Raw genomic sequence first — 25,161 nt, 5'->3', positions numbered from 1 at the left:
GAGGAGGGGACCCTCATGCTGAGCAGGGCCAGGGCAGATCTGACTGTCATGGTGGAGGCACACCACTTCACAGACCTGGATTCTTTCCCTTCCTGTGAGGCCACGGATGAGCCTCTTGATGCTGCCTCTTGATGCTGCCGATGAGCCTCTTGATGCCTCGGGGCCACAGTCTCATCTGTCCAATAAGGGAAAGGGGCATCTGCTTTGACAGTGTCCCATGATCTGTGGGGCTGTGAGGGACCCATTGGCAGGGACTCCCAGCAGGGGGTGGTAGGAACTGGGCATGGAGCAGCCCCCAAGTGACAAGCACCTTATTTCCTCCTCACAGGGATCCTGCCGCAGAGCACACCCCACTGGGGGCCCCCAGTCCAGCCATGCTGGCCTGTCTGCAGAGGACCCAGAACCCACCAGGCCAACATCTGACCTGCCCGAGCAAGAGCCTGGAGCTGCGCAAGTGTGAGTGGGATGCCCCCCAGCCTCCTGCCCCCTCTCCTCTTCCTCCACCCACTCTGAGGCCACTGGGGCTTGCTTTCTGTTCCTGGACACACCAAGCGTACTCCCACCTCAGGCCTCTACAGGGCAGGTCCCGGGCAAGGAATGCCAGTCACCCCCCATGACCCTGTCTAAAGTCTGTGTTCTCTTAGGCCTCTAGGCCTTTGCCCATGCCATGCTGCCTCCCTGGACTCCCTCCCCCACCCACCCACCTTTGTCTGGCTGACTTGCACTGGGCATGACTCCCCACTCAGGCATGACCTCCTCCCCAGCAGCCTTCTCTGACCACCCCCAGCACACGGCCCCAACCCCTCCTCTGTGACCCGACTACAGGCCTAGCTCACCATCATCTTCCCGCATTAGCAGAAAGTAGGATGACGCAGAAGCAAAAACAGCCCTGAACAGGGTCCCAGCCCAAGGCCTTGTTCCCTGTGTGATCTTGAGCATATCCTTCCCTCTCTGGCGTTGCTTTTTAAATGCGTCAAATTAGAGAGCTGGACTTGGTGACCTCCAAGGGTCTGTCCTCCTTGACCATCTGGGACCAGAATCCCAAACCCTCTGATCTATTTTTAGCCACCACAAAATGTTTCTAACAAATCGAAATACTTGGAAACACTTAAAAATGGGGAGATCTGCATAAAAATCTGGATTTCTAGTATCTCAAAAAATATCAGAGCATCGCCAGTGTTCCTGTACTATAACGACTGCCTCGAGCTGAACTGCTGCCTCTTTACAGGGAACATCCATCTCCAGTTCACCACAGTCCCCAGCCCTCCCTATTGCTTCTGTCCTGCAGCCCAGGATCAGTTGCCATTTTTCTTTTCTTTTAAATTTTTGTCTACAGACAAGGTAACACATTCATGTGGTTCCATATTCAAAAGGAACGAAGGAGTATACAAAGAAAAGCCACTCACACCCCCTCCAGAGGCAGCCAGTGTTGTCAGCTTCCTGTGTGTCCTTCCAAATGTTTTATGTACAACCCAGCAAATAAGTGTGAACACGCATATTTTACACAGTCCTGCACCTCACTTTTTCACTTTGCAATATATCCTGGATGTCAGCTTCTCAAGAACTCCCTCATCCTTCCTCCACATAGCTCTCCATAACAAGGATGAAACATAATTTATTTGTCCAGTACCCTGTTTAGACTGTGCCCAACCCGTTGCTGTTGCAAGCACTGCAGCAGTAAAAACCCTGAATGTGTCACAATACTGTGGATAAAACTACAGGGAAAGTTTCTGGGAGTGGGAATACTGGGTCAAAGGGATGTGGATTTGTAATTTTGATACATGTGGTCTTGACATTGTTAGACATTGTCCCTGTGGACACCCCACCACACCCTATTTCCCCACCCTCTCACCACCACAGCATGGTATCAGATTTTTAGGCTTTACTTACTTGATCAGTGAAAACAGGACTACAATGTAGTTTTAATTTAGTTTAATATGAAGGAGGTTGGATATCTTTTCGTGTCTGAGCCATTTGTTTTTACTTTGAATAATCTGCTCATCTCCTTGGTCACCCATTTTTGCGACTGGATTGTTGTTTTTGTCCTTTCTGATTTGTACGAACTACTTGTATATGATGGAATTGGATATTTGTCAGTCACACAAGTAACAGGTGTTTCCCCCAGTTTGTCATTTGTCTTTGATACTGTCATGGAGGAATTTTCTTTGGGAAGTGAAATTTGTCAGTATTTCCTTTTATGGCTTTTGGATTTTATGTCATACTTAGAAAGTCCTTCCTCAGGATGAGATTTTAAAAAGAAAAAAGGTCCCCCAGGTTTCTTCTAGTTCTTTTATAGTATTTTTTAAAATATATGATGTCTGATTGTTTTGTAATTTATCTAGTGTAAAGTATGAGGTATGGATCCAAGTGTATTCAAATATCAGTGCAATACTGTTTTAATTATTGAAGTGTTACATAACATAAATTTTAACAGCTTTACTGAGATACAATTCATATACCATTCACCCATTCGAAGTGTACAATTCAGTGGTTTTTAGTATATTCACAGAATTGTGCTGCCATCACATCAATTTTAGAACATTTTTATCACCTCAAGAAGAAACCCAATACTCATTGACAGTCACCTCCTTCTCCCCCACCCGTGCCTCCTTTCTCTACAGATTTCTCTACTGTGGACTTACATGAGAACGGACTCATAGTGTGTGGCCTTTTGTGACTGGCTTCTTTCACTTAGCATGTTTTAAGTTCATCCACATTGTAGCATGTGTATAATGCATGTTAATATCTGGTGGAACCTGTGGCTCCTCCTTATCCCCCCACTCCAACATCCTTGGCCATTTTATTTGATTTCCTGTTGTTGAACTATAGAATCCACTTATCTAGGTAAAAACAAAAATCCTGTTCGTGTTGTTCCTGGGGTTGCATCACATTTATAGATGAATTTAGGAAGAAAGGACATTTTTATGATACTGCCTTTCCCTCCAGAAACATGATATGCCTTTCTTTTTGCTCAGACTTTCTTCTGTGTCCCTCAGGAATGTTTTAACATTTGCTTCATTTAGATTTTGTACATTTTTGGTTTTTTTCTGCATAGGTTAGCTTTTTTGGCTAGGCTCTTCTTCCATAAATGGAGGTTGTTTATATGAAGGCTATTAACTTCTGCCACCATACTGATTTCTTTTATTGATTGTAATGGTTTTTCAATTTAGTCTTTTGGGTTTTCCAGTTATATTGTCATATCATTTGCAAATGATAATTTTACTTCCTACTTTGTTTTATACCTTAATTTCTTTATCTTATTTAATGGTATTGGCTACTATCCCTGGAACAATGAAAAATAATAGTGGTGATAACAGACATTCTTGCTTTGTAGCTTCTAAATTTCCCCATTAAGCAAATGCTGGCTTTGGGGCAGATATATTATCAGGTTAAATAAGTCTCCATCTATTCCTGTTTTATTAAGGATTTTTAAAATCTAGAATGGAAGATGAACTTTGCCAAATGACTTTTCAGTGTTTATGAAGATGATCATATGGTTTTTTTTCCCCTTCAATCAAGATGAATAATGATACTAACATAGTTCTTAATATTGAACTACCCTTGCATTCCAGATTGAACCCCATATGGTCACAGTGAATATTTTTGTATAATATACTGCTGGATTGGATTTGTTATTTTATTTAGGATTTTGCCTCAATTTCATCAGAGATTGTTCTTTAGCTTTCTTTTTGGGGGAATGATTTTTGTTGGGTTTTGCTATCAGTGTTACATTCACTTCATAAAGGAAATGGAGACCTTCCTGCTTTCTTTGTGCTTTGAAACAGTTTAGATAGAAATGGAATTATCTATTCTTTAAAGGTTGGTTGATTACCCCATGAAACCGTCTAGGCTAGTGCATTTATTTGGGGTGGGTGGTAGCTCTTTGATATTGTTTTCTATTTCTTCTGTTTTAATTGTTCCACTTCTTGAATGAGTTTGGTAAAATATGTTTCTCTAGAAAACTATCCATTTTATCCCGGTTTTCAAATTTATTTGCAAGAGGTTGAACAAAATTTTTACGGTTCTTTTAAGTGGTGACTTTGCCCTTATTTCTTAATTGTATGATTTCTTTTTGTGTTCTTTTTCCCATTTTTCTTCATTAGGTTAGTTAACTAATGATATTATCTATCCCCTTCCCCAAAGACCGTCTTTAGGATTTATTAGGATTATCATATTATGATTTCTAATTAATTTATGCTTTTATCTTTTTTAAAAACTTTTGGTTTTTGTTTTGATTTCTTGAGTTGGAGATTTAACTCTTTATACTTATTTTTAAAAAAGAAAAATTAAATTAAGACTATGAAGTCTCTGAGCACTGCTTTAACTGTATCATCCTATATGTTCTAACATGTAGTATTTTCATTGTCATTACTTCCTAGATATTTTATAATTTTGGTTTTGGTTTCTTCTTTAATAAGAGTCATTTGAGCCCCATCCATCCACTCAAGTAGTGGGTGCTTTTGTGTTTCATTATTTCTAGGTTGTTTTGCATTATGATCAGAGAATTTTGTCTACTTTTGGAACTTACTGAAGTTTCGTGATATAGAATCTATGGTAATTTTTGTGAGTTTTGTGTATTTTTTTATGGGGACTTGAAAAGGTGTGACTGTTCTCAGGATTCAGAGTTTGGTGTAAAGCAGTTACATCTACTCCGTTAAAGACGTTGTTGGGTCTTCTGTATCCTCACTTATCCGTCATGGACAGAGAAGGAAATTAGACACCTATTGCTAGCATGTTCCGGTCTGTTTCTTCTTATAGCACCTATAGCTTTGGCCTTATGAATGGTGAAGCAATGTTATTTAATGCATAGATATTGATACCTTCAGTCTTCATATTGAATTGTATCCAAAAAGGCTTGGATTCAATTTTATCTATTAAGATGGTAACCTCTGCTTTTTAATTCTCCTTTTTCTTGAAACCTTTGCCAATCTTTTTATTTTAACCTTTCTGAATTACTTTGTTTAGATGTGACACGTATAATATAGAGTTGGATTAAGCTTTGTGATCTATTCTGTATACCTTTTTTCTTCTTTTAGTTGGAGGGTTTAGTCTACTTACATTTATTGATATGACAGATGTCTGGCCTTAGTTCAGTCATTTTGTGCTTTGTTTTCATTGCTTTTAAAAGTCTTGCACTATGTGATCTGTGTTCTCTGCTTCATTTTGTATACCCACCAATCATAAGGTTGGTGTTTTTGTTCTAGTGGTGTAACTTTAAATAATTCATTAAGTCTCTATTTCTTTAAAATAGTATTACTTTTCCTGAGATGAACAAAATGATGGAACTAGGGTATTTCCTTTTTTTCTCCACATTTTGAGTTCGCTTCATATTTTTAAACATCTATTATCTGACATCAGCTTTAAATATCTTTTGAGTCTACAGCAAAAATTCATCTCTTTTGATCCCAGCTACTAAAGACCCAGGATGAGGGTTTCTATACTACTGTCCCCTTCATCCCCGCTTTTCTTCTGTTATTAGCAATACCTTTACTGTATTCTCAGGGCTGTAATGTTAGCATCTGGCTATGTCACCACAATCCCCACATTTGTTTCAAAGTCTCTGAGATAAATAAGATCAGTGCTCACCTCCAATTCATTTGCCTTCGTTTCCCATCATCCGAAGCTGGCTCTCTAGTACATTGCTTAAGCAGGCTTCGTGTGAACAATATTCCTGGAGTTTCCACACATTCAGAATGGTCTGCCTGTTGCCTTTCTACTTGAATGGGTAAAAAAAAAAAAAAAAAATCCCTGGGTCACTTTGTTTCCTTAAGGATTTTGTAAGCCTTGTTCTACTCTCATATAATGTTCCATGTTGCTGTGGAGAAGCTGAAGCCTGTTTTTTCCTCCCTTATACTTGATTTTGATCTTCCGTATCTTTCATGTCTAGTTACTTTCCTAGGATGTGTCTTGGGGTTGACTGTTCAGTCTGTTTTCCCAAAAACACAGTACTGCCCTTTTGGCATGCAGATCCAAGGCTTGTACTATTTCAGTTTCCTTCCTTGGGGACTCCAGTTAAGCATCTATTGGCTGTCTTTTGCCTGTCTTCCCCAGGTGCCCTTTTCTGATCAATCCTTTCCAATGCATTTGCTTTTCTTCCTGTGTTTTCAAGCATCTGTGTGCTCACTCTATTTCCCCTTAACTTTGACAATACATTTTTTCCTTCTATTCTTGAATATCTATCTGCTTTGTGTTTTTTGCTTTATTAATAGAAACACTTGCTTACTATATTTTTTCCTTCATGATGAAATACTTGGTGTAATCTTCATCTCTTCTGTGGCTATATTTTTATGGTGGGAAGCGTTTTTTGGCCAACTGTGACTTTACTTATGCTTTACCTTGCCTTCATTTTTTAGTATTTTTGATTAAGTTCTATGCTGGTTCAATTTGGATTACTCACCTTTCGACAAAGTGAGTTTTTCCCAGCCCAGCTATTTGTAGGAGGTTCAGGTTAGGGAAAAGCCAGGGCCATGTCCTGGGCTAACTAGAATTTTCCTTACGACCCAGAGTTTTGTTGTGCAGTCATTTACCTTGTATTTCTCTCCAGCTGCCTCAGAGACAAATAGGTTCTGTCAAACATAGCTTGTCTGTGTGATTTCTTATGTAGTCCCACCTTTTAAATTTTTTTATTTTTAATTTTACTTATTCATTTTTATTTAATTGTGCAGCCCCATCTTGCTCTTCTTAACCATCTGGGTCTATGGAAAGCTCCTGTCTCCAGTTGATGCAACCTTACTTTCACTGCTGCAAATAAGGGGTTTAGATTTTGTGCCCCGGCGTGTGCCCCTCAGTTTTGGGAAGTGTACGCTGCTGCTGACTCTTTCTGAACTCTGCAGCTATGGCACATTTTTTCTGCTTCTTCTGTCAGCCTCACCTGATCTCTGCTACTCTTGGCAGCCTACCCACCTTTTCTGTTTGTTTAGAAGTTTAGCAGCTACATTGTATTCCATTGCAAGGATAAAAAAAAGATAACATATTTAACCATCCCTTTGCTGATGGACATTTAAGTTGTTTCCAGTCTCTCGATAAACAGTGCTGTAATGAACATCTTGGTATGTTTATTTCTTTGCAAAAAAAACTTTTCAGGATGAACTAGCTGGCTCAAAGGGTCTGTGCATTTTAACCTTTGATGGCTACTGTCCAGCTGTCAGGGCTCCCTACCTTGTCCTTTGCTGCCAGCTGGCTGGAGGCAGGGGCTGGGCCCATTTACCTGGGCTGGTCCTTCCTTCCTGTTCCAAGGCTGGAACTAGAGACTATAGAGGGCCACCAAGGACATTCTGCTTCCCCTGCCCACTCAGATCCTTTGACATCTCTGCACTTATTGGAAAAGACACTGACTCTGCCTGTAATTGAAGAGCACAGGAAAGAGGGAGGCAGGAAGGGAGATAAGGAAATTGAATTGGGCGCCCTGCTGCTGGTCAGTGCCTCGACACTTGGCTGAGTAGGCTCCTGCCCTTTCCTCTTGGTATCAGGGTCTAGGCCTCTCCTCTTGTCCCTGTTAGCCCCAGGCAGAACCAAGACAGGAAGGGCTGTCCCTGAGCTTTGTGACCAGACCTTGGGCTGCACTGCATTTCCCACCAAGGGAGAAAGGTCTCAGCAAGGCCACAAGCAATGTGACCTTGGACAAGTCCATCAGCCTCTTGGGCCCTATGTTCTGCCATCTGTAAAGCAAGAGGTCAGATGACATGGAAGTAAGAAGCCATCCAGCTCTGACATCTGTGATGATAATGTCAGAAGCTCAGGGGGTAAGAGGTAGCCCAGTCTGAGACTCCCATCCTCCTTTTCCTATAAAATAGAGATCAGAGTAGCATGACCACATAGGACTGTAACGAGGACTGGCTGCCACACATGCCCAGAACGTGGACAGCAAGCCAGAAATGGCTACAGTTCACCTCTCTGGGATCTGAGGTCAGGCCAGCAGAGGAGCCAAGGGTACAGCCAGCTGCATGTCCAGGAGGCCAGGCAAGGGGCTGCTATGGCCTATTCCAGGTGATTAGAGAAAGTGACCTGGAAAAAAGAAAGTAAAAAAGATCTGGGGGAGAAGGAATGACCATTTCCCCTCACCTACCTCAGGCCTAAGGTCTTAAACCACTCGTAGCTGGCCAGAGTCCCAAGGTTCCAGACAGGACATGCCCACCCCTGGGACAGAAGCCTGTATATTTCAGCTGCTCAGGACCACTAATAATTATTTGACTTTCTCATCATGGTGTTGACATACAAACTTTGAGTCACACAATGCTAAAAATACAGGCTGTGCAGAAACCCCAGAGAGGCCCCGGGGGGCCAGTGGGTGGGTACTCAGGGCCTGGGCTTTGTCCCTGTCCAAGGGGGCCAAGGAAGGTGGAGTGAGGCAGCTACCCCAGAAGGCAGACCTGAGCTACCATCCTCCTCTGCTGGACCTTGGGTAAGTGATGTGGCCTCCTTGTGCCTCAGGCCACCCTCTGGAGGTGAGGGTGGCTTGTCCACTCTGCCCTCCTGCCCAAGAATCCCTAGGGCACAGGCTCTGGGACTGAGATGGGTCTAGGGTCAAATCCTGGCTGTGCCCTGAATGAGGGGTGTGTGTGGTCCTAGGCAAGTGAGTGACTTTGCCTCAGTGTCCTCAGCTGTGACATGGGGATAAGAACCCCCCAGGGTCTGGTGGCTGACTCACTTATCTGCCCCCATCCCCCATACTCATAAGGGGACAAGACCCACATATCTCATCTGATGAGCCCATGGAACCCAAAAAGGTCATCCCCAGCTCTCACGCTCGCCCCACCCCTGCCCTGCAGGTGCACACTGTCCAAGTGAACCACAGCCCTGCGAGCATTCCTGCACATGCTGCTGCTTCCGCCGACACTAATAAAATACGGAAGAAACAAAGCAATTTAAAATTCCAATAAAATTAAAAACAAATCTTGGGCCGTGCAGCAGATTCAATTATGTAGCTGAATGCAGCCTGAGGGATGGACGGATGGTGTGGTGCCGCCCCTGCCATGGGAACCAAGCCCAGGAGCAGACAGAGGCTCAGAGATGAAGGGCCAGGAGGGCCAGACAGATTGAACCCATTTATGATTAATCAAATAAAAATAAGTTCTGAGCCAACTAGGAAGGAAGGCAGGCAACTTTATCGCAGAGTATCTAACTACAATCCACTACAAACAAACCTGATGGTTGATAACGTCAGAGGAAGACAAAGATCCAAATCACTGCTTGTGCACACTGCACGGAGGTCCTGGCCAGCCCAGTAAGGCAGGAAAAGTAAAAGGTATAAAGATTAGAAAGGGGGCCGGCCCCATGGCTCACTCGGGAGAGTGCGGCCCTGGTAGCGCCGAGGCTGCAGGTTCAGATCCTATATAGGGATGGCCAGTGCGCTCACTGGCTGAGTGTGGTGCAGACCACACCATGCTGAGGGTTGCGATCCCCTTACCGGTCAGAAAAAAAAAAAAGATTAGAAAGGAGTAAAACTATCTGCATAGAAAACCCAAGAGAATAAGACTTCAGCAAATTGTGGATATATGATCAACATATGAGGGTACTTCAAAAAGTTTGGGGAAAAATAGAATTAAAAGATAGTATGAATCTTTCCATGAACTTTTTGAAGTACCCACATACAAATGCAATTGTATTCCTCTACAATAGAGGTTGGCACACTTTTTCTGTAAAAAGCAGATATTTTCAGCCTTGCAGGCCGTACAGTCTCCATTATAACTTATGAATGCTCTTGTTCTAGCACAAAAACAGCCATTGACATACATAAATAAGTGGACATGGCTGTGTTCAAATAAAACTTTATTTACAAAAGCAGGCAGCAGGATGGATTTGGCCCACATGCAGTAGTTTGCTGGCTCCTACTCTATACCAACAAAGAGTTGGAAAATGCATTTTACAAAGATACTATAATTTTTTCTCACAATTTTATTGAGATATAATTCACATACAATTCACTGATTTGAAGTTAATTCAGTAGTTTTTAGCTTCACAGACTCATGCAACCATCACTACTATCAAATTCAAGAACATTTTCATCACTACAGAAGGAAACCCCAAACCCAGTCCCAAGCAACCACTAAACTACTTTGTGTCTGTATACAGTTGTCTCTTTTGGACACCTCATACAAATGGACTCATGAAATACATGACCTTTTATGACTAACTTCTTTCACTTAATATTTTCAAAGTTCATCCATGTTGCAGCATGTATCAGTACTTCATTCCTTATTGCCGAATAATATTCCACCATATGAATGTATCTTATTTATCCATTTATCAGTTGATGGACATTTGGGTTTTAACAATTTTTTTGGCTCTTATGAATAGTGCTGCTGTGAACATTCATGTGCAAATTTTTGCACAGACATGTTTTCATTTCTCTTGCCCAAGAGTGGAATTGCTGGGTCACATGGTAACTCTATGTTTAACTTTTCAAGCAAGTGCCAAACTGTTTTCTAAAGTGGCTGCACCATTTTACATTCCCCCTAGGAGTGTTTGAGGGTTCCAATTTCTCCAGATCTTCACTAACACTTGTTATGTCTTTTTAATCATAGCTGTCCTGGTGGGTGTGAAGTGGTATCTCATTGCAGTTTTGATTTGCATTTCCCTGATGACTAAGGATGTTGAACATTTTTTATGTGCTTATTGGCCTTTATATATCTTCTTTAAAAGAAATGTCTATTCAGCTCTTTTGCCCACTTTTTAATTCAGTTATTTGTCTTTTTTATTAAGTTGTTAAAATTATTTATGTATTCTAGATACAAGTCCCATATCAGATACATGATTTGCAAATATTTTCTCTCATTCAGGGTTGTCTTCTTCATTTTCTTCATGGTATCCTTTGAAATACAAAGGTTTTTAATTTTGATAATGTCAGAATGTCTTTTGTCGCTTGTGGTTTTGGTGTTTTATCTATGAAGACTTTGCTTAACCCAAGATCACAAAGATGTACTCCTATGTTTTCTTCTACGAGTTTTCTACTTTTAGCTCTTCCATTTAGGTCTGTAATACATTTTGAGTTAACTTTTGTGTATGGTATGAGGAAGGAATCCAACTTCATTCTTTTGCATGTGGACATTTAGTTGTCCCACACAATTTGTTGAAGAGACCCATCTTTCCCCCGTTGAGTTGTTTTGGTATCCTTGAGGAAAATCAATGGACCATAAATATGAGGGTTTATTTCTGGTTCTCTGTTCCATTGATCTATATGTCTATTCTTATGCCAGTACCACATTGTCCTGATTATTGTACCTTTATAGTGTTTTGAAATAAGAAAGTGAGTCCTCCACTCTGTCCTTTTTCTAGACTGTTTTGTCTATTCTGAGTCTCATGAATTTTAGGATCAGCTTGTCGGTTTTTGCAAAGAAGCCAGCTGAGTTTTTGATAAGGATTTGCATTGGATCTGTAGATCAACCTAGGGAGTATTGCCATCTTAATATTAAGTCTTCCAATCCATGAACATGGGGTATCTTTCCATTTATTTAAATAATTTCTTTCGACAAGGTTTTACTTGTCAGATGATGTTTTGCTCCTCCTTTGTTAAATTTATTCGTATTTTATTATTTTAATGCTGTTGTAAATAGAATTGTTTTCATAATTTCACTTTTGGGTTGTTTATTGTGACTGTATAGAAATACAGTTGAGGGCCAGCCCGTGGCTCACTTGGGAGAGCGTGGTGCTGACAACACCAAGTCAAGGGTCAAAATCCCCTTACCAGTCATCCAGTCATCTTTAAAAAGAAAAAAAGAAAGAAATACAATTGATTTTTGTATATTGATCTTGTATCCTGCAACCTTGCTGAACTTGTTTATTCTAATAGTTTTTTTAGTGAATTTCTTAGAACTTTTTGGGTACAAGATCATGTCATCTGTGAATAGAGATGATTTTACTTTTTCCTTTCTAATATGAATGTCTTATTTCTTTTTCTTATCTAATTTCCCTGGCTAGAACCTTCAGTACAATGTTAAATAGGAGTGGCAAGAGCAGACATCTTTGTCTTATTCCTGATTTTAGAAGGAAAGCATTCAGTCTTTTACCATTAAGCTGTGTGTTTTTCATAGTTTATTGAGTGTTTTTATTATGAAGGGAAGTTGATTTGGCAAGTACTTTTTCTGCATCTATTGGGATGATTATGTGGTAGTTGTCCTTAACCCTATTAATATGGTATATTACATTAATTGATTTTGGGGTATTGAACCAACCTTGCAATCCTGGGATAAGTCCCATTTGGTCATGTTTATAATCCTCTTTATATGTTGCTGGATTTTATTCAGGAGTATTTTGTTGATTTCTACATCTATAGTCATGGGGATACGGGTCTGTAATTTTTTGTGTGGTATCTTTGTCTGGTTTTGGTATAAGGGTAATACTGTCTTACAGAATTAGTTTGGAAATGTTCCCTTCTCTTCTCTCGTTTTGGAAGAGTTTGTGGGAAATTGGTATTAATTCTTCTTTAAATGCTTGGTAGAATTCACCAGTGGAGCCATCTAGGCCCGGGCTTTTCCTTGTGGGTCGTGTTTTGGTTGTTAATTCAGTCTCTTTACTTATTATAAGTCTATTCACATTTTCTATTTCTTAAGTCAGTTTTGGTAGTTTGTGTCTTTCTAGGAATTTTTCCACCTCATCTAAGTTTTGGTCCTATTACAGTGTATTAAGGAACCTAAAATAAACTGACAAAAGAGGTAAGTGACTTCTATGGAGAAAAATACAAGTTTATTCATTGATATTTTTTAAAAGACCTAAAAAAATAACTTAGACATATATTATGTGCATGGACAGAGATTCACATAGAAAAAATTCGATCCAATCCCTATATCTTGACCATTTGTATCTGTCTAACTTGAAAGGCTGACTTTGAGTTGATAAGAACCAAGGGGACAAGAATGGCCAAAGCACTTCTGACAAAGAAATATAAGAGTGGGGGAAGGGGCTTATACTGCATGGCTTAAGGCTGAGACAGTGAGATAAGTACAGGGACAGAGGGGACCCAGAGGATGGAGCAGAGCACCTAGAAACGGATCCACACACATGAGCTCAATCTAGGAAAAAGCAAGGCTTGCAGAACACTGGGATCCTTATGCAGCACTGGGACAACTGGTTATCCATAGGGAATAAGTGACTTTGGATCCCTACTTCACACCACACACAAAAAGGAATGCCAGGCAGACGAAAAGTCTATCAAGTGGAAAGCAAAGCCATTCTTTGAAAAAAGAAAAAGACGGTATCATCCCCTGAGGTAGAAAGGATTTCCAAAATGAGAGGAAAAAGCACAAATAAAGGAAAAGACAAGCTGGACCACATTAAAATGAAAAACTGTGGCTCAGCAAAAGACACCATAAAAAAAATTTCAAGACAAGCCACAATTTGAGAGAGGGTGTCTGCAACACTTACAATAGACCATATCCAGAATAGACAGCCATGGATGTGGCTGCAGAAAGACGGTGATGGGGACGGGCAGGGAGCCAGCAGTAGGCGGGAGGGATAGCTGGATGAGCCAGACCCACACATATGTGGATGCAGACAGACAGCAGGAGTACGTGGCTGGGAGGAGGGAGCAATGGGGCTGGACGGAGACAGGGGTGGGCAGCAACACTGGGGCAAGATGAGGAACACAGACAAAGCCCAGGGGCCTGGGTGCAGGCAGAGTGAAGTGTGGCCTCACAAAGGCAAAGCCCAGTTAGGGAGCAGGCAAGGGAAACTGAGGTATAGGTGAAAGGAAAATAAGGCTGGATAGGGATTAAAGTACCCCCAGCCCCAGCTACAGGGACACTTTGGCCATTCCGGGGCCCCAGCTAGGGCCCTGGGGATGAGGAAGGCATGTGTGTGAGCTTGCACATGTGTGCGCACACACAGGTAGAGAATGACAGACATGATATTTTGTGCAGTGTCCAGCGATAACCACTACCCTCTGCTGCCTATTCCAGGCCAGAATGAGCTAGAAGGCAGCCAGCCAGTTTTTCTGAGTAGCTACTGTGTACCAAGCCATCATGCATTCTCTCATCTAATCTTCACACCACCACCACTACCGCCCAGGGAAACAGAGGCCAGAGAGCTGTGGTCACTTCCCCAAGGTTCCCCAGCTGGTAATTGAGGCACCAGGATTCATACCCCAGTCTTACCTCAAAGGCCCTCAGGCCACCATCCTGTCAGTGGGCTGAGGGCAGGTCGGGGTCCCAGACACAGCCAGGAAGGTGCTGAGCAGCCACCCCTGCCCCTCTCCACGTCCTTCCTGGCAGAGGCCAGAGGACAGCTGTGTCGGCCCTGGCCCAGCCGCCTTCCCCACCCCCCTCCTGGGCAACCTCATTAAGGATTCTGCTGGTGCCACCATCTAATTAGTGTCACGTTAATTGAGCATTCAGGAGGCTGCCACCTCCAAGGGCAGAGTGTCGTGTAAAGGGGAATGCAGATATGGAGCTGCTCCTCCCTGTGGGATGCGGCTGGGCCTGATTCCCAGGGACCCCTCTGTCCTGGAGAAGCCCTGGACACCCTCGCTCCTCAGCGATAATGCCAATGTTGACTTTCCGGGCCTGAATAGAGGTGGCAGTAGACAGAGCCTGTGACAGCATGAGAAAAAAAGGACACTGGTGAACACCTACTGTGTGCCTGGCACACTTCTTGTTCTCCCTCTCCTGTGGGAAAGTGACAGCTCCATTCTATTTCCCAAAACACTGAGGTCCATGGAGGGAACCACTTCTCCAGGGACATGCCCAGTGAGTCAGTAGGAACCTAGGGCCACAGGGTGATCCAGGAGGGCGCTTTGGAGATGGCAAACCCCAGTTCCAAACCTGAGTTCCCCACTCCTAGCTCCCAGACCTTGGGCAGGTGACTTGCCCTCTCCAAGCCTCAGTTTGCTTATCTGTCAAGTGGGGCCAGCCCCAGAAGACACCTTGCAGGGCAGTGAGGGCTGGAAAAGGAGCCTCTGGCTGGATGCAGCCTGCCCCAGGCCTACCTCCTGCGTTCAGCGGGGCAGTACCTGCAGGGACTGCTCATATCCATGGAAGATGCCTGCGGTCCCACAGAGAATCCCGAGTGTGGGGCCAGTAATTCTAGGCTGGTGCCACCCCCCACCACCCCCTTGATGAGCAAGCACGACGTTACATGCACCATGGTGTACAGTATTGCAATGACTCCAGCAGCCCCATGATGTGTCCACCCCTTCATCCCTCGTACAGATGAGAAATGAGGCTCACGTTAAGTGCTCTGCCCAAGGTCACCACAGCAAGTGGCAAAGCCAGGTGTCAAACCCCTGTGGCCTGATTCCAGCTGGAGTCCAAGCTTCTCACTGCTCTGTGCTCCCTACAGTAGAGCCCCCAGCCCCTCCATGCACCCTGCCCCCACCCCTTCCCTTCTGGAAGGCAGTGGTGCAGCTGGGCTGCTCTCGTGTTTCCCTGTAGCAACATTAAATCCCACTCCAAGGGCTGGTTTTAATTGGCTTAATACACTCGTTAATAACTGCATCTATTTAACATACCTGTAAAAGGCCTGTAACATCAAGTTAATGGCAGCGACAGCTCGCCTGGCACTTCTAGCCAGCCATTTAAATTTCCCAACAAGCCTTTAATGGGGGCCACGGTGGGTGGAGATGCAGAGCAGGGAAAGGGGCGGCCCAGTTCACATGGCGGGTGCCTTGGTTTCTGCACACCTGAGTCCTGATTCTTTCTGGAGGCTTCCCCTACAGCCTCGTGAAGGCCTCAGGGAAGGAGCTTCCATGGCCTTGGAACCATTGCTCATGCGATACTTCCCGAGCACCTACTGTGGTGGTTCCATGTGTGTATTTAGATGTCAGAGTGGTGAGAAAGAGCAGCGTCTGCCCTCGAGGGCTTCCAAATGTAGCCTAGGAGACAAGTCAACAGACAGCTACACCCTAGGGGTCCTGGGGGGCACATCAGGGAATTGCCTGGCTGGGGAGACATCTCAGCTGAGACCTGGAGGGCCAGGAGAGCCAGCAAGGGGTAGGAGTAAGCAACACCACTTATTGCATTCAGCTGGCACATAATGCAAGCTCCCACTGTGTGCCAGATACAGCAGTGGGCGCCGGAGCAGGTGGGGAGCAAAAACACACAGTCCCTGCCTGGTGGACAACTCCTCCCAATCCCAGATTCACTACTTGGGATCAGGTACTGGGACCCGGAGACGGTGCACTTTCCACTGGGGCGTGGGGTGGGAGAGACAGATGGACAGACACAGAGCACATGAGCAGTACATTGAGGTGGTCAGTGCACGGAGGAGACACTTAAGTTGGACTCTAAAAGACAGGTGAGGCTTTGGTTAGCGAGGGAAGGTGCATCAGCATGAGAACTGGCCTGAGTAACAGTGTCCACAATGCCCAGTGACTGACAGCAGGAACCTGGGGAATAGATGACCGGGGTTCAAATCCTGCCTCACAAATCCTCTCTGCCACCAGGGGTCTTAAACTGGTGGCCCATGGGCCACGTCCTGTCCACCAGGCACATGGCCCTGCTCAGTGTTTTTCTTTCTTTTTTTTTTTTTGGCATCTAGCCTGTCTGGGGCTTCAAACCCTTGACCTTGATGTTACAACACCATGCTCTAACCAACTGAGCCAACGGGCCAGCCCTGCTCAGTGTTTGAACATTGTTTTAAATGTGAACACTTTCTGGGCAGGACATTCCCTCCACCCCACCTCAGTCCCTACCTGTCTGTCCTTTGAAGGGATTTGCGTTTGCAACCTCTGCCTGACACTTTGTTCCTTGAGTGTCTCAGCCCCTCTTCTGAAAGCTGGGGCCCTCCCAGAAGGGCAAAGCAATAGGGTTTGGCATAATGCCTGGCCTGGATGGAATACTCAGCAGAGGTGCTGTTGGTATATGAGAGGGGCCCCGGGACACCAGGTGTGCGTCCAGGGGCCTGAGGAAAGGAGGGTGGCAGAGGGGGGTCCCAACCAGGTGGCCAGGGCCTTGAATTCCACCCTAAGCTGATCAGACTTCACACAAACCAGGGCTCAGTGGAGGGTTTTACAGAGAGGCAGCTAATACCGTAGAAGTGGTGGGTGGGGCTTCTGTGAAATCATCCTCACCAGCAACCTGGCATTGCAGGTAGGTGCTGAGCTAGGCTGGCCCTGTACATGCCTCACAAAAACCCTCCAAGGCCAGCAGCAGCATGGTCCCATTTTACATGAGAGAAAACTGAGGCTCAGAGAGGGGAGTGGTGCATCTGAGGCCACACAGTGAGTGAGTGGCAGAGCTGGGATTTGAACCAGTCTGTGAGTCAGAGCCCACACTCCACCTTTCCACCTCCATCCCCACTCTCACCCTCCAGGTGCTATGAGGCTGCCCCCCAGCTTCTGTGCTCTACCCGGCAACAGAAGCTTCCTGATGAAGGCGGGCGGGGATCGAGGGAGGGCCAGCCGGCTGCTCAAGGTCAAGGGAAGAGGAGGAGGCTTTGATGCAGACATCAAGGGCAGGACCCAGGCTGGGGGCAGGACCCTGAAGGGCAGGGAGCTTCCTAAGTCAGTACTCTGTCATGGGCGGCCACTGGCAATCACAGAAAAGCACAGAGAAAGAACAAAACTTCCCTGCCACCCATAACCTCCCGCCCCCTTCCTGGAATGGGCCACTGTTGGCATTCGGGGCTTGTTTCTTCAAGTCATGGCTCTACCTCCTTCTGTAGGGAAGGGGAGCACCTGAGAGGGCTGGAGCTGGGCGGCTGGAGAGAGCAAAGCCGGGCTGAGCTTGGGAACCTCCTCTTTGTACATGGTGGCACAGAACACATTCCCCACATCGCCAGTCTTCCCAACCCCTCGGGTCAGTGCCCAACAAGTCCTACTGCTGCTGAGGGCCTGCTGGGTGCTCTGCCTCTCTGTACAGCCAGGCTGCTCCCAGGGTCTCCTTCATCCTGATGTCCCTCTGCCACCCACTAGCCTGAGGGGTCAGACTCCTAAGTCACCTACGTCAGACCCTGTCTCTCCTCAGCTCTGAACCCCCAAAGTGGAGCAAATGCCCAGGTCCTCACAGTGGCCCCAGGGCCCGATGGTTGGCACTCGGAGTCCCCCACCTCTCCAATCTGTCATCTACCACCCCCCACCACTGACTCTGCATCCCCAGACACACCAGATCCTTTGCACTTGATGTCCCCTCTGCTGAGACCACTCTGTCATCAGATGTCCTCGTGGCTCACCCCCTTGCCTCCTTCCAATCTGTACTCAAAAGCTACGTTATCAGAGATGCCTTCTTCATGGACTCCCCTCTGTCCTGTCACACTCACAGTCCTCCAGACCCTGCTGTTCCAGTTACTATGGCTGTGTAACAAATTACCCCAAAACTCAGTGGCGCCAAGCAGCCATTTATCATGCTCCAGAATACGGACAGGGCACAGGGGGATGGTGTCTCTCTGCTCCATGATGTCCCTGGTGCAGTCTCCTGAAGACTTGCTCGCTGACACGTCAGGTGGTAGATGCTGGCTGCCAGCTGAAGCACCCACATGTGGCCTCTCCGTGTGGCCAGGTTCTAAGGATGGATGTCCCAAGAGAGCCAGAGGGAGAGTGCTCCAGGTGGGAGCCACATTGCCTTTTACAACCCAGCCATGAAAGTCATGCAGTGCCACTCCCGCTGCATTTTATTCAACAGAATAGCATCACTGAGCCAGTTCAAATGCAGCAAAATTAGACTCCACTATTTGTGGACATGTTTTAAAACGACCACACCTGCTTCCTTCTGGTGTGTGGGGCTTGCTGCTGCCTGTCTCCCTTCCTAGGATGCCAGCTCCATGAGGGCAAGGGCTGTTTGCTTTGATGGCTGCCATATCTCCCAGGCCCAGTACGGTGCCTGCGCACAGGGGGAGCTCAGGAAACGTGGTGGACACAGACCTGGAGGGAGGCTCTGGAAGACAGCTGTGCATGGGGCATGGCTCCAAGCGTCATGACTAGCAGTGACGGGCTCCCAGGATGGACGGGCCCACCTGGTCACAGCCTCGTCATCCATTCAATAGAATGTTCCCAAGTACCTGCTTTGTGTCCTATAGGTGGTAGGGACACAGCTGTGAACAAGCCAGCTCAGGGCACCCAGGTCTGCTGGGCGAGGAGGGCAAGCCCACAGCTGTCAGAGTCTGCTGCAGTGTGTGCGGTGCTGGAGCCCGGGTGCTGACAGAAGCCCCCACAGGACCCCAGCCCAGCTGGGGGAATCAGGGCAGGTGGGGATGGAAAGGTGTCTAAGCTGGGCCCTGGGGTTCCCCAATGGGGCCGTGGGGCCACAGGCCACCTCCCTTGCCCCACATTAATCCCCCATCCTCTCCACCACCACCATAGCCTGCCCCAGACAGCTGGCTCACCTGGTTCCTTCATATGAGGCCTTTTCCTATTGTTACATTTACTAAAATGGGGCTGCAATTGCATTGAACATTCATGCTGGGTCCACTTCCAGGGGAAGGTCTGGAGCCTTCACTAAGCTGGGGTCACGGGCCCAGGTGACCTGGGACCCCAGCTACCTCCACTGTACTCTGGCGGAAAAGGCTGGGCCTGAGGTACCCAGGGGTGATCTCAGGAGAAAGTCCTGCAAGGAACAAGGTGTAAAGCAGGGGCTGCCAACTCAAAGGCTTACAGGGGCATTGCAGTCAGGCCAGGTTTGAGACAGGGGACTCTGGTGCCCTGGAAGCCCATGTCCCCGCTGAAGGCACCCATATTCAAAACATTGAAGAGCACTGAGCAGCCCACCCAAGCTTGTCTCCAGGAGAGACCCGGCTCAGGACTGCCAGCGGCAATGTCTAGCAGGAGTGAGAGCCTCTGATGGGCACCTCCCTGCCTGCCCCTTGAGCTTCCAGGCTGACTCTGGTCCTCCTCAGGATTGTCGTCCTCGTAGTGCTCGATGAGCACTGTTGACCAGACGGGCAAGATGCCTCTTCTTCCAATGAATGGGGACTGGGAACGGGCATCTCTTTCTTCTTCTTCTTAAGGTTTTAAACACCTAATTTATTCCATCCATTAGATAGATTTTGTAGATTTAATCATTTTCACAGTTGGTGGCTCATTGGATACTCAAGATAAACTCCAAATGAAAGTATAATGGTGAGGACAAATGAGTTTTCACACCACAATGGCAGAAACTTGCTTGGAAAGAGAGTTTAAGAGGAACAAAAATACATACAGATATAATTTTTTCCCGGCAGCCGCTTTTGCTGACTCTAGTAGGTTACCACAGTTAATTTCACCAGTTTTGTTCATCTGTAAAATTGCATAAAAGTGACATTTTTGTGCTCATTATAGCAACTGCTGATTTATGGCTGGTAAATGAAGAGCTGGTGCCTTTTTTGCGGGACTCTCCGAGTGGCGCTAAGTGCCCATGAAATTGCTTGTATAATGTAGTTTAAATCCAATCTCAGAGAAAGATTCCCCCGTTGGCCAAAGTGACATTTCCATTCTCCACACCAAGTTTATTTGAGGCCACTTAGAACAGGGCAGCCCCAGGCAGGGTCAGGATAGGGACCCGCAGCCAACCAGGGGTCGGCTCCACCTGCCCGGCCCAGGTTAGGCCAGAGAGAGAGAGCGAGCGGCACTGCCCCAGCCTCCGAGGGGTGCTCAGAGCCTCTGACTCCTGCCCTCCTGGCTGCCTCAGGACAGAAGGGAATGAACTTTCTAAAACACTGGGCTGTCCCTGCCCCACCCCTGCATAAAACCTTCCACAGCTTCCCAATACCCTGGGGCAGGTCTTTTCCATCTGCCTCTGCTGTTGTTTGGGGATGGACAGTTCTTTTTAGTGGGGGCTGTTCTGTGCATTGTAGGATGTTTAGTGGCATCCCAGGCCCCTACCTACAAGACACCAGTAGCACCTCCACCCCCAGCTGTGACAACCAAACTTGTCTCCAGATATGGCTAGCATGCCCCATTCAATGAAAACCGCTGCCTACAGTAAAGAGACCCACCTTGCTCTGGACTCCTGCTCTTACCCTGATTTATTTACAGTTCCCACCGGGACATACTTCCTCCTCTCTGGACCTTTGCCCAAGCTGTTTCCTCTGCCGGAAATCTGTTTCTCTCCTTCCTCCTTAACCCTTCCACCATCACCTCAGTACTTAACCAGGATGCTAGTCCTTCCAGAAAGCTGTCACTGAAGCCCTGGCTGGGTAGGCTACCTGCTGTCTCCACACTGCCTGTACCTCTTCGTCACATGTGTTTTATCCAGCCTGGCCCTGAGGCCACGAGGATGGCGAGGATGGGCTCTGGGAGGCATGTGGTTTTCCAATCAGTGGGGAGGCCTAGGGAAGGTGGCAGGGTCTGCACTCTGCTCCAGCTGCAATACCAGTCCCACCTGGTCAGAAGGGCAGCATGAGTCCCTTGCCCCTTCCTCTCCCAGGAGGCACTTGCCCTGGGCAGATGGGGAGGGTATTCATACTCACTCCGAAAGCACCACTTTCTGCTAATACTGTCCACCACACATGACTTATGAAACCCTCACAGCCATCCTGGGAAGTAGCATTAACAGCCGCATCACCCCCATTTTACAGATGAGGAAATTGAGGCTCAGAGTGGTGAAGCCTCTCTCCCAAGTCTCCTGGCACGAACGTTACCTCCATTCCACAAGTGGGAAAACTGAGGCTCAGCTGGGCAAACAACTTGCCCAGGGCCACACAGCCCTATAACCAGGACTCCACCCAAGCCTGGCCAGCTACCAAAGCTGAGGGTCTTTCCATCTGTTTCATGTAGCCCCCACCCCACCCCTGCCACCACTCTCCCTGCCCCCTTGGCCCCAGGGGAAGTTCCAGACTGCACTTGGGAATGTCTCAGGAGCAGGAGGGGCTTTGGATGGTAGCAGGGAATCTGCCCACCAGTGACCCACCTCGTCCATGGCAGGGCCAGCTGTGCCCATCATCAGTGGGGACAGTCAGCGTTGCACAAAGGATACCCTTCAGTCCCATGCTGACAGCTTACAAATAAGGTAGTGGCCACCATGCTAGCCTTGCAGGTGACAGGCAGCCAGGGTTGGGTTGGGGGGGAGGCAAAACCCCTCCTTCTCACCTGCCTCTTGACTGAGCAGGGTGAAAGCCAACAGCAGCAGCTCCCACTGGCACTGTCTCCCTGGCACCAGGCTGCATGTTAACCAGCCCATGAGGTCAGCAGGTTCATCATCCCATTTTACAGATAAAGAAGGGAGAGAAGAAATGAATGCCCACAGGAGCAGTGATAAAGCAAAAGGCAGACGACACCAAGGGGTGGCACCACCACAACTTTTGTGCCCTGCAGGTGGCAGCACGGCCTGGCATGTCTCTTGGGCAAACCATTGGGCATTTTCTACTAAAACTGAGCAGACGCCTTTCCTGCACCCCAGCATTTCTACTCCTGGGCATATTCCCAACAGAACTCAACATACACATGCACTGGAGGCCTTAGCACTATTTGTATCAGCTGCGAACAACCCAAATGCCATCAACAGTAGAAGGATGAATACCACGCAGCAATGAGAACAAACTACTGCCACACACAGCCACCTGGATGAGTCTCACACACAGTATTAAGGGACAGAGGCCAGACACAAATGAGTTCACACTGTAGGATTCCATCCCACCACCCACAACTGGTCCATGTTGTTAGAAGTCAGGATAGCAGTTCACTTTGTTGGGGTTGGGCTGGTAGAGGGCACAGAGGACCCTCTGAGGACTGGCATGTCCTACCTCTTGACCTGGGTGTTATTATACAGGAGTGTTCCTTTCATGAAAGTCCATCAAGGTTATGATGGGTGCAGTCTCTTTTTTGCCCATTACACTCTGATCAAAAGCTTAAACATTTAGAAGGAATAAAGGAAGGAAAAATGAATGGAGAAATGAATAAGGGAAGGGGCACTCGGCAGCTCCAGGAGCCCTGGCAGGGAGCAGCAGGGTGTGGCCTCAGGGCCCGGCCAGGTCACCCCTCACTTGTGCTTTCATCCTTGCAGGCGAGACAGTGGCCAGCTCCATGCATTCCTCCCGCTACCCAAGCCCGGCTGAGCTGGATGCCTACGCTGAGAAGGTAGCCAACAGCCCGCTGTCCATTAAGATCTTCCCCACCAACATCCGTGTGCCCCAGCACAAGCACCTCAGCCGCACCGTCAATGGCTATGACACCAGCGGCCAGCGCTACAGTCCCTACCCACAGCACACCACCGGCTACCAGGGCCTTTTGGCCATCGTCAAAGCTGCAGTCTCCTCCTCCAGCATGGTCGCACCCACCGGTCCTGCCAAAAGTGTGCTCAAGAATGCTGAGGGCAAGAGGACCAAGCTGTCACCGGCCACTGTGCAGGTGGGCATCGCACCCTACCCAGCGCCCAGCATTCTGGGACCCTTGGCTTACCCCAAGCCACCCGAGGCGCCTGCCCCACCACCTGGTCTGCCTGCAGCTGCTACTGCCACCTCTGTCATCCCCCTGCAGGGCCGGGGCCTGCCCCTGCCACCTTCCAACCTACCCTCCATCCACAGCATCCTCTACCAGCTCAACCAGCAGTGTCAGGCCCCAGGCGCTGCACCCACTGCCTGCCAGGGCGTGGCCGTTCCCCACCCCAGCCCAGCTAAACACGGCCCCATGCCCAGCTTCCCCAGCATGGCCTATTCGGCCGCTGCTGGTCTGCCCGACTGCCGAAAAGGCACAGAGTTGGGCCAGGGAGCCACACCAGCCTTGACATTGGCTGGGGCCACCAAGCCTGCAGGGTATGCAGACGGCGGCCTGGATTACCTGCTGTGGCCACAGAAGCCTCCCCCACCGCCGCCCCAGCCACTGCGTGCCTACAGCAGTAGCACGGTGGCCAGCAAGTCCCCTGAGGCTTGTGGGGGGCGGGCGTATGAACGGGCCAGTGGATCGCCCCTCAACTGTGGTGTGGGGCTGCCTGCCAACTTCACCATGGGCCAGTACTTCGCTGCCCCCTGGAACAGTGTGCTGGTGACCCCCACCAGCGACTGCTACAACTCGGCGGCGGCAGTGGCGGTCACCGAGCTGGGGCCGGGGGCAGCCCGGGAGCTGGCTGGGCCTCCCACAGATGCCCTCTCAGGTCTGCCCAGCAAGAGCGTGTGCAACACATCAGTGCTGAGCAGCAGCCTGCAGTCGCTGGAGTATCTCATCAATGACATCCGGCCACCCTGCATCAAGGAGCAGATGCTGGGCAAGGGCTACGAGACGGTGGCTGTGCCCCGGCTACTTGACCACCAGCATGCCCACATCCGCCTGCCCGTCTACAGATAAGGCCTGCCCAGCAGACAGACGGACAGGGCGCTGAGGGGGAAGGCAGGCCGCAGAACAGGGTGGGCGGCTCACAGGGGCATTTAGCCCCACCCTATGCCCACTGATGCCCACAGGGAAGCCAGGCTGGCTGCTGCCTCACTACTGCCAGATGGGAGGTGGCAGGGCAACCTTGCACACCAAGGCTCCTACCCCCATCAGCTGCTCCAGGACATGGGGAGGGCCCGGGGGCAGCTGCTGATGTCCATGCCTTCCTCCATCTAAGCTGGCAGAGGCAGGGAGAGAAACCACTTAAAAACAAGAATGGTTCTTTGGGTCTCTGGGGAGAGGGGCTCAGGCCAGGGTGGGATGCAGGAGGAAATGGGATGCTCCAGAGTCAGGGTAGGGGTCAAAGCAGCCCCCAGGGGTCAGACAACTGGGTCTTCCCCAACAAGCTCCCCAGTCTCCTGTAAAAGGAGCAAAGGGCGCCTATAGGAAGTCACTGGGCCAAAGTGTCTTTCCACCAACCAATCCAGTGAAGACCACTCTGACAGAAGCCCCAGGGACTCCTAGTCCCCATTCCTCCTCTCAGATTCTCCTCCCCGCTCACAACCCCACCCAGCCATTCCTTCCTAACACATAATTGCACCCCCATTCCCATTCTCCAAACCCTGGACTACCCCTTCCCCCTTCCCTCCAATACATCTCACAGGGCTGCTGGGCACAGTTGTGCAGGCTGTGCACTGCACAAGGGCACCTTGTCCAAGGAGACACCACTTGCATCCTAGACTTGTATATTTATTACAATTTTCCGCATCTTGAGGAAGGGGCGCTATTTTCCTATTCGCACAAAGGCGCCATAGGGGCTGACAATGAGCCTGCAATCTTAGACCCTATTCAGAGGGACCCTACCTTGCCTTCTTCTTGGGCTGGGGGGGCGGGAGGAGCAGTCTCCTGGGAGCCAGTGAGACAGCAATCCACTGGTTTTAATTGGGAGACCAGATCCAACTTCTTTCCTGCAAACCACTGTCCCAAGGCCTGTCTGACACCATTGAGTGGGGGAGGCA

The 25,161-nt window shown here is 48.0% G+C and overlaps 1 protein-coding gene across 1 annotated transcript; it reads left to right on the top strand.

Moving 5' to 3' along the window:
- Nucleotides 1-374: 374 nt before the first annotated feature.
- On the top strand, nt 375-24,118 carry FAM222A (family with sequence similarity 222 member A). Its single transcript, XM_063084699.1, has 2 exons — nt 375-456; nt 22,842-24,118. Exons 1-2 carry the CDS (start codon nt 375-377, stop codon nt 24,116-24,118), a joined length of 1,359 nt encoding a protein of 452 aa, XP_062940769.1.
- Nucleotides 24,119-25,161: the final 1,043 nt, after the last annotated feature.

The sequence above is a fragment of the Cynocephalus volans genome, chromosome 2 (assembly GCF_027409185.1).
Source record: "Cynocephalus volans isolate mCynVol1 chromosome 2, mCynVol1.pri, whole genome shotgun sequence".
NCBI classification, from domain to species: domain Eukaryota; kingdom Metazoa; phylum Chordata; class Mammalia; order Dermoptera; family Cynocephalidae; genus Cynocephalus; species Cynocephalus volans.
The sequence above is the reverse complement of the archived record's forward strand: the minus strand, read 5'-3'. Positions and strand labels throughout refer to the sequence as shown.

Excerpts from the sequence above, each read along its gene's own strand:
- FAM222A (XM_063084699.1), top strand. The coding sequence starts at position 375 with ATGCTGGCCTGTCTGCAGAGGACCCAGAACCCACCAGGCCAACATCTG. Across the intron at positions 457-22,841 it reads GAGCCTGGAGCTGCGCAAGT|GCGAGACAGTGGCCAGCTCC; the intron begins GTGAGTGGGATG and ends TCATCCTTGCAG.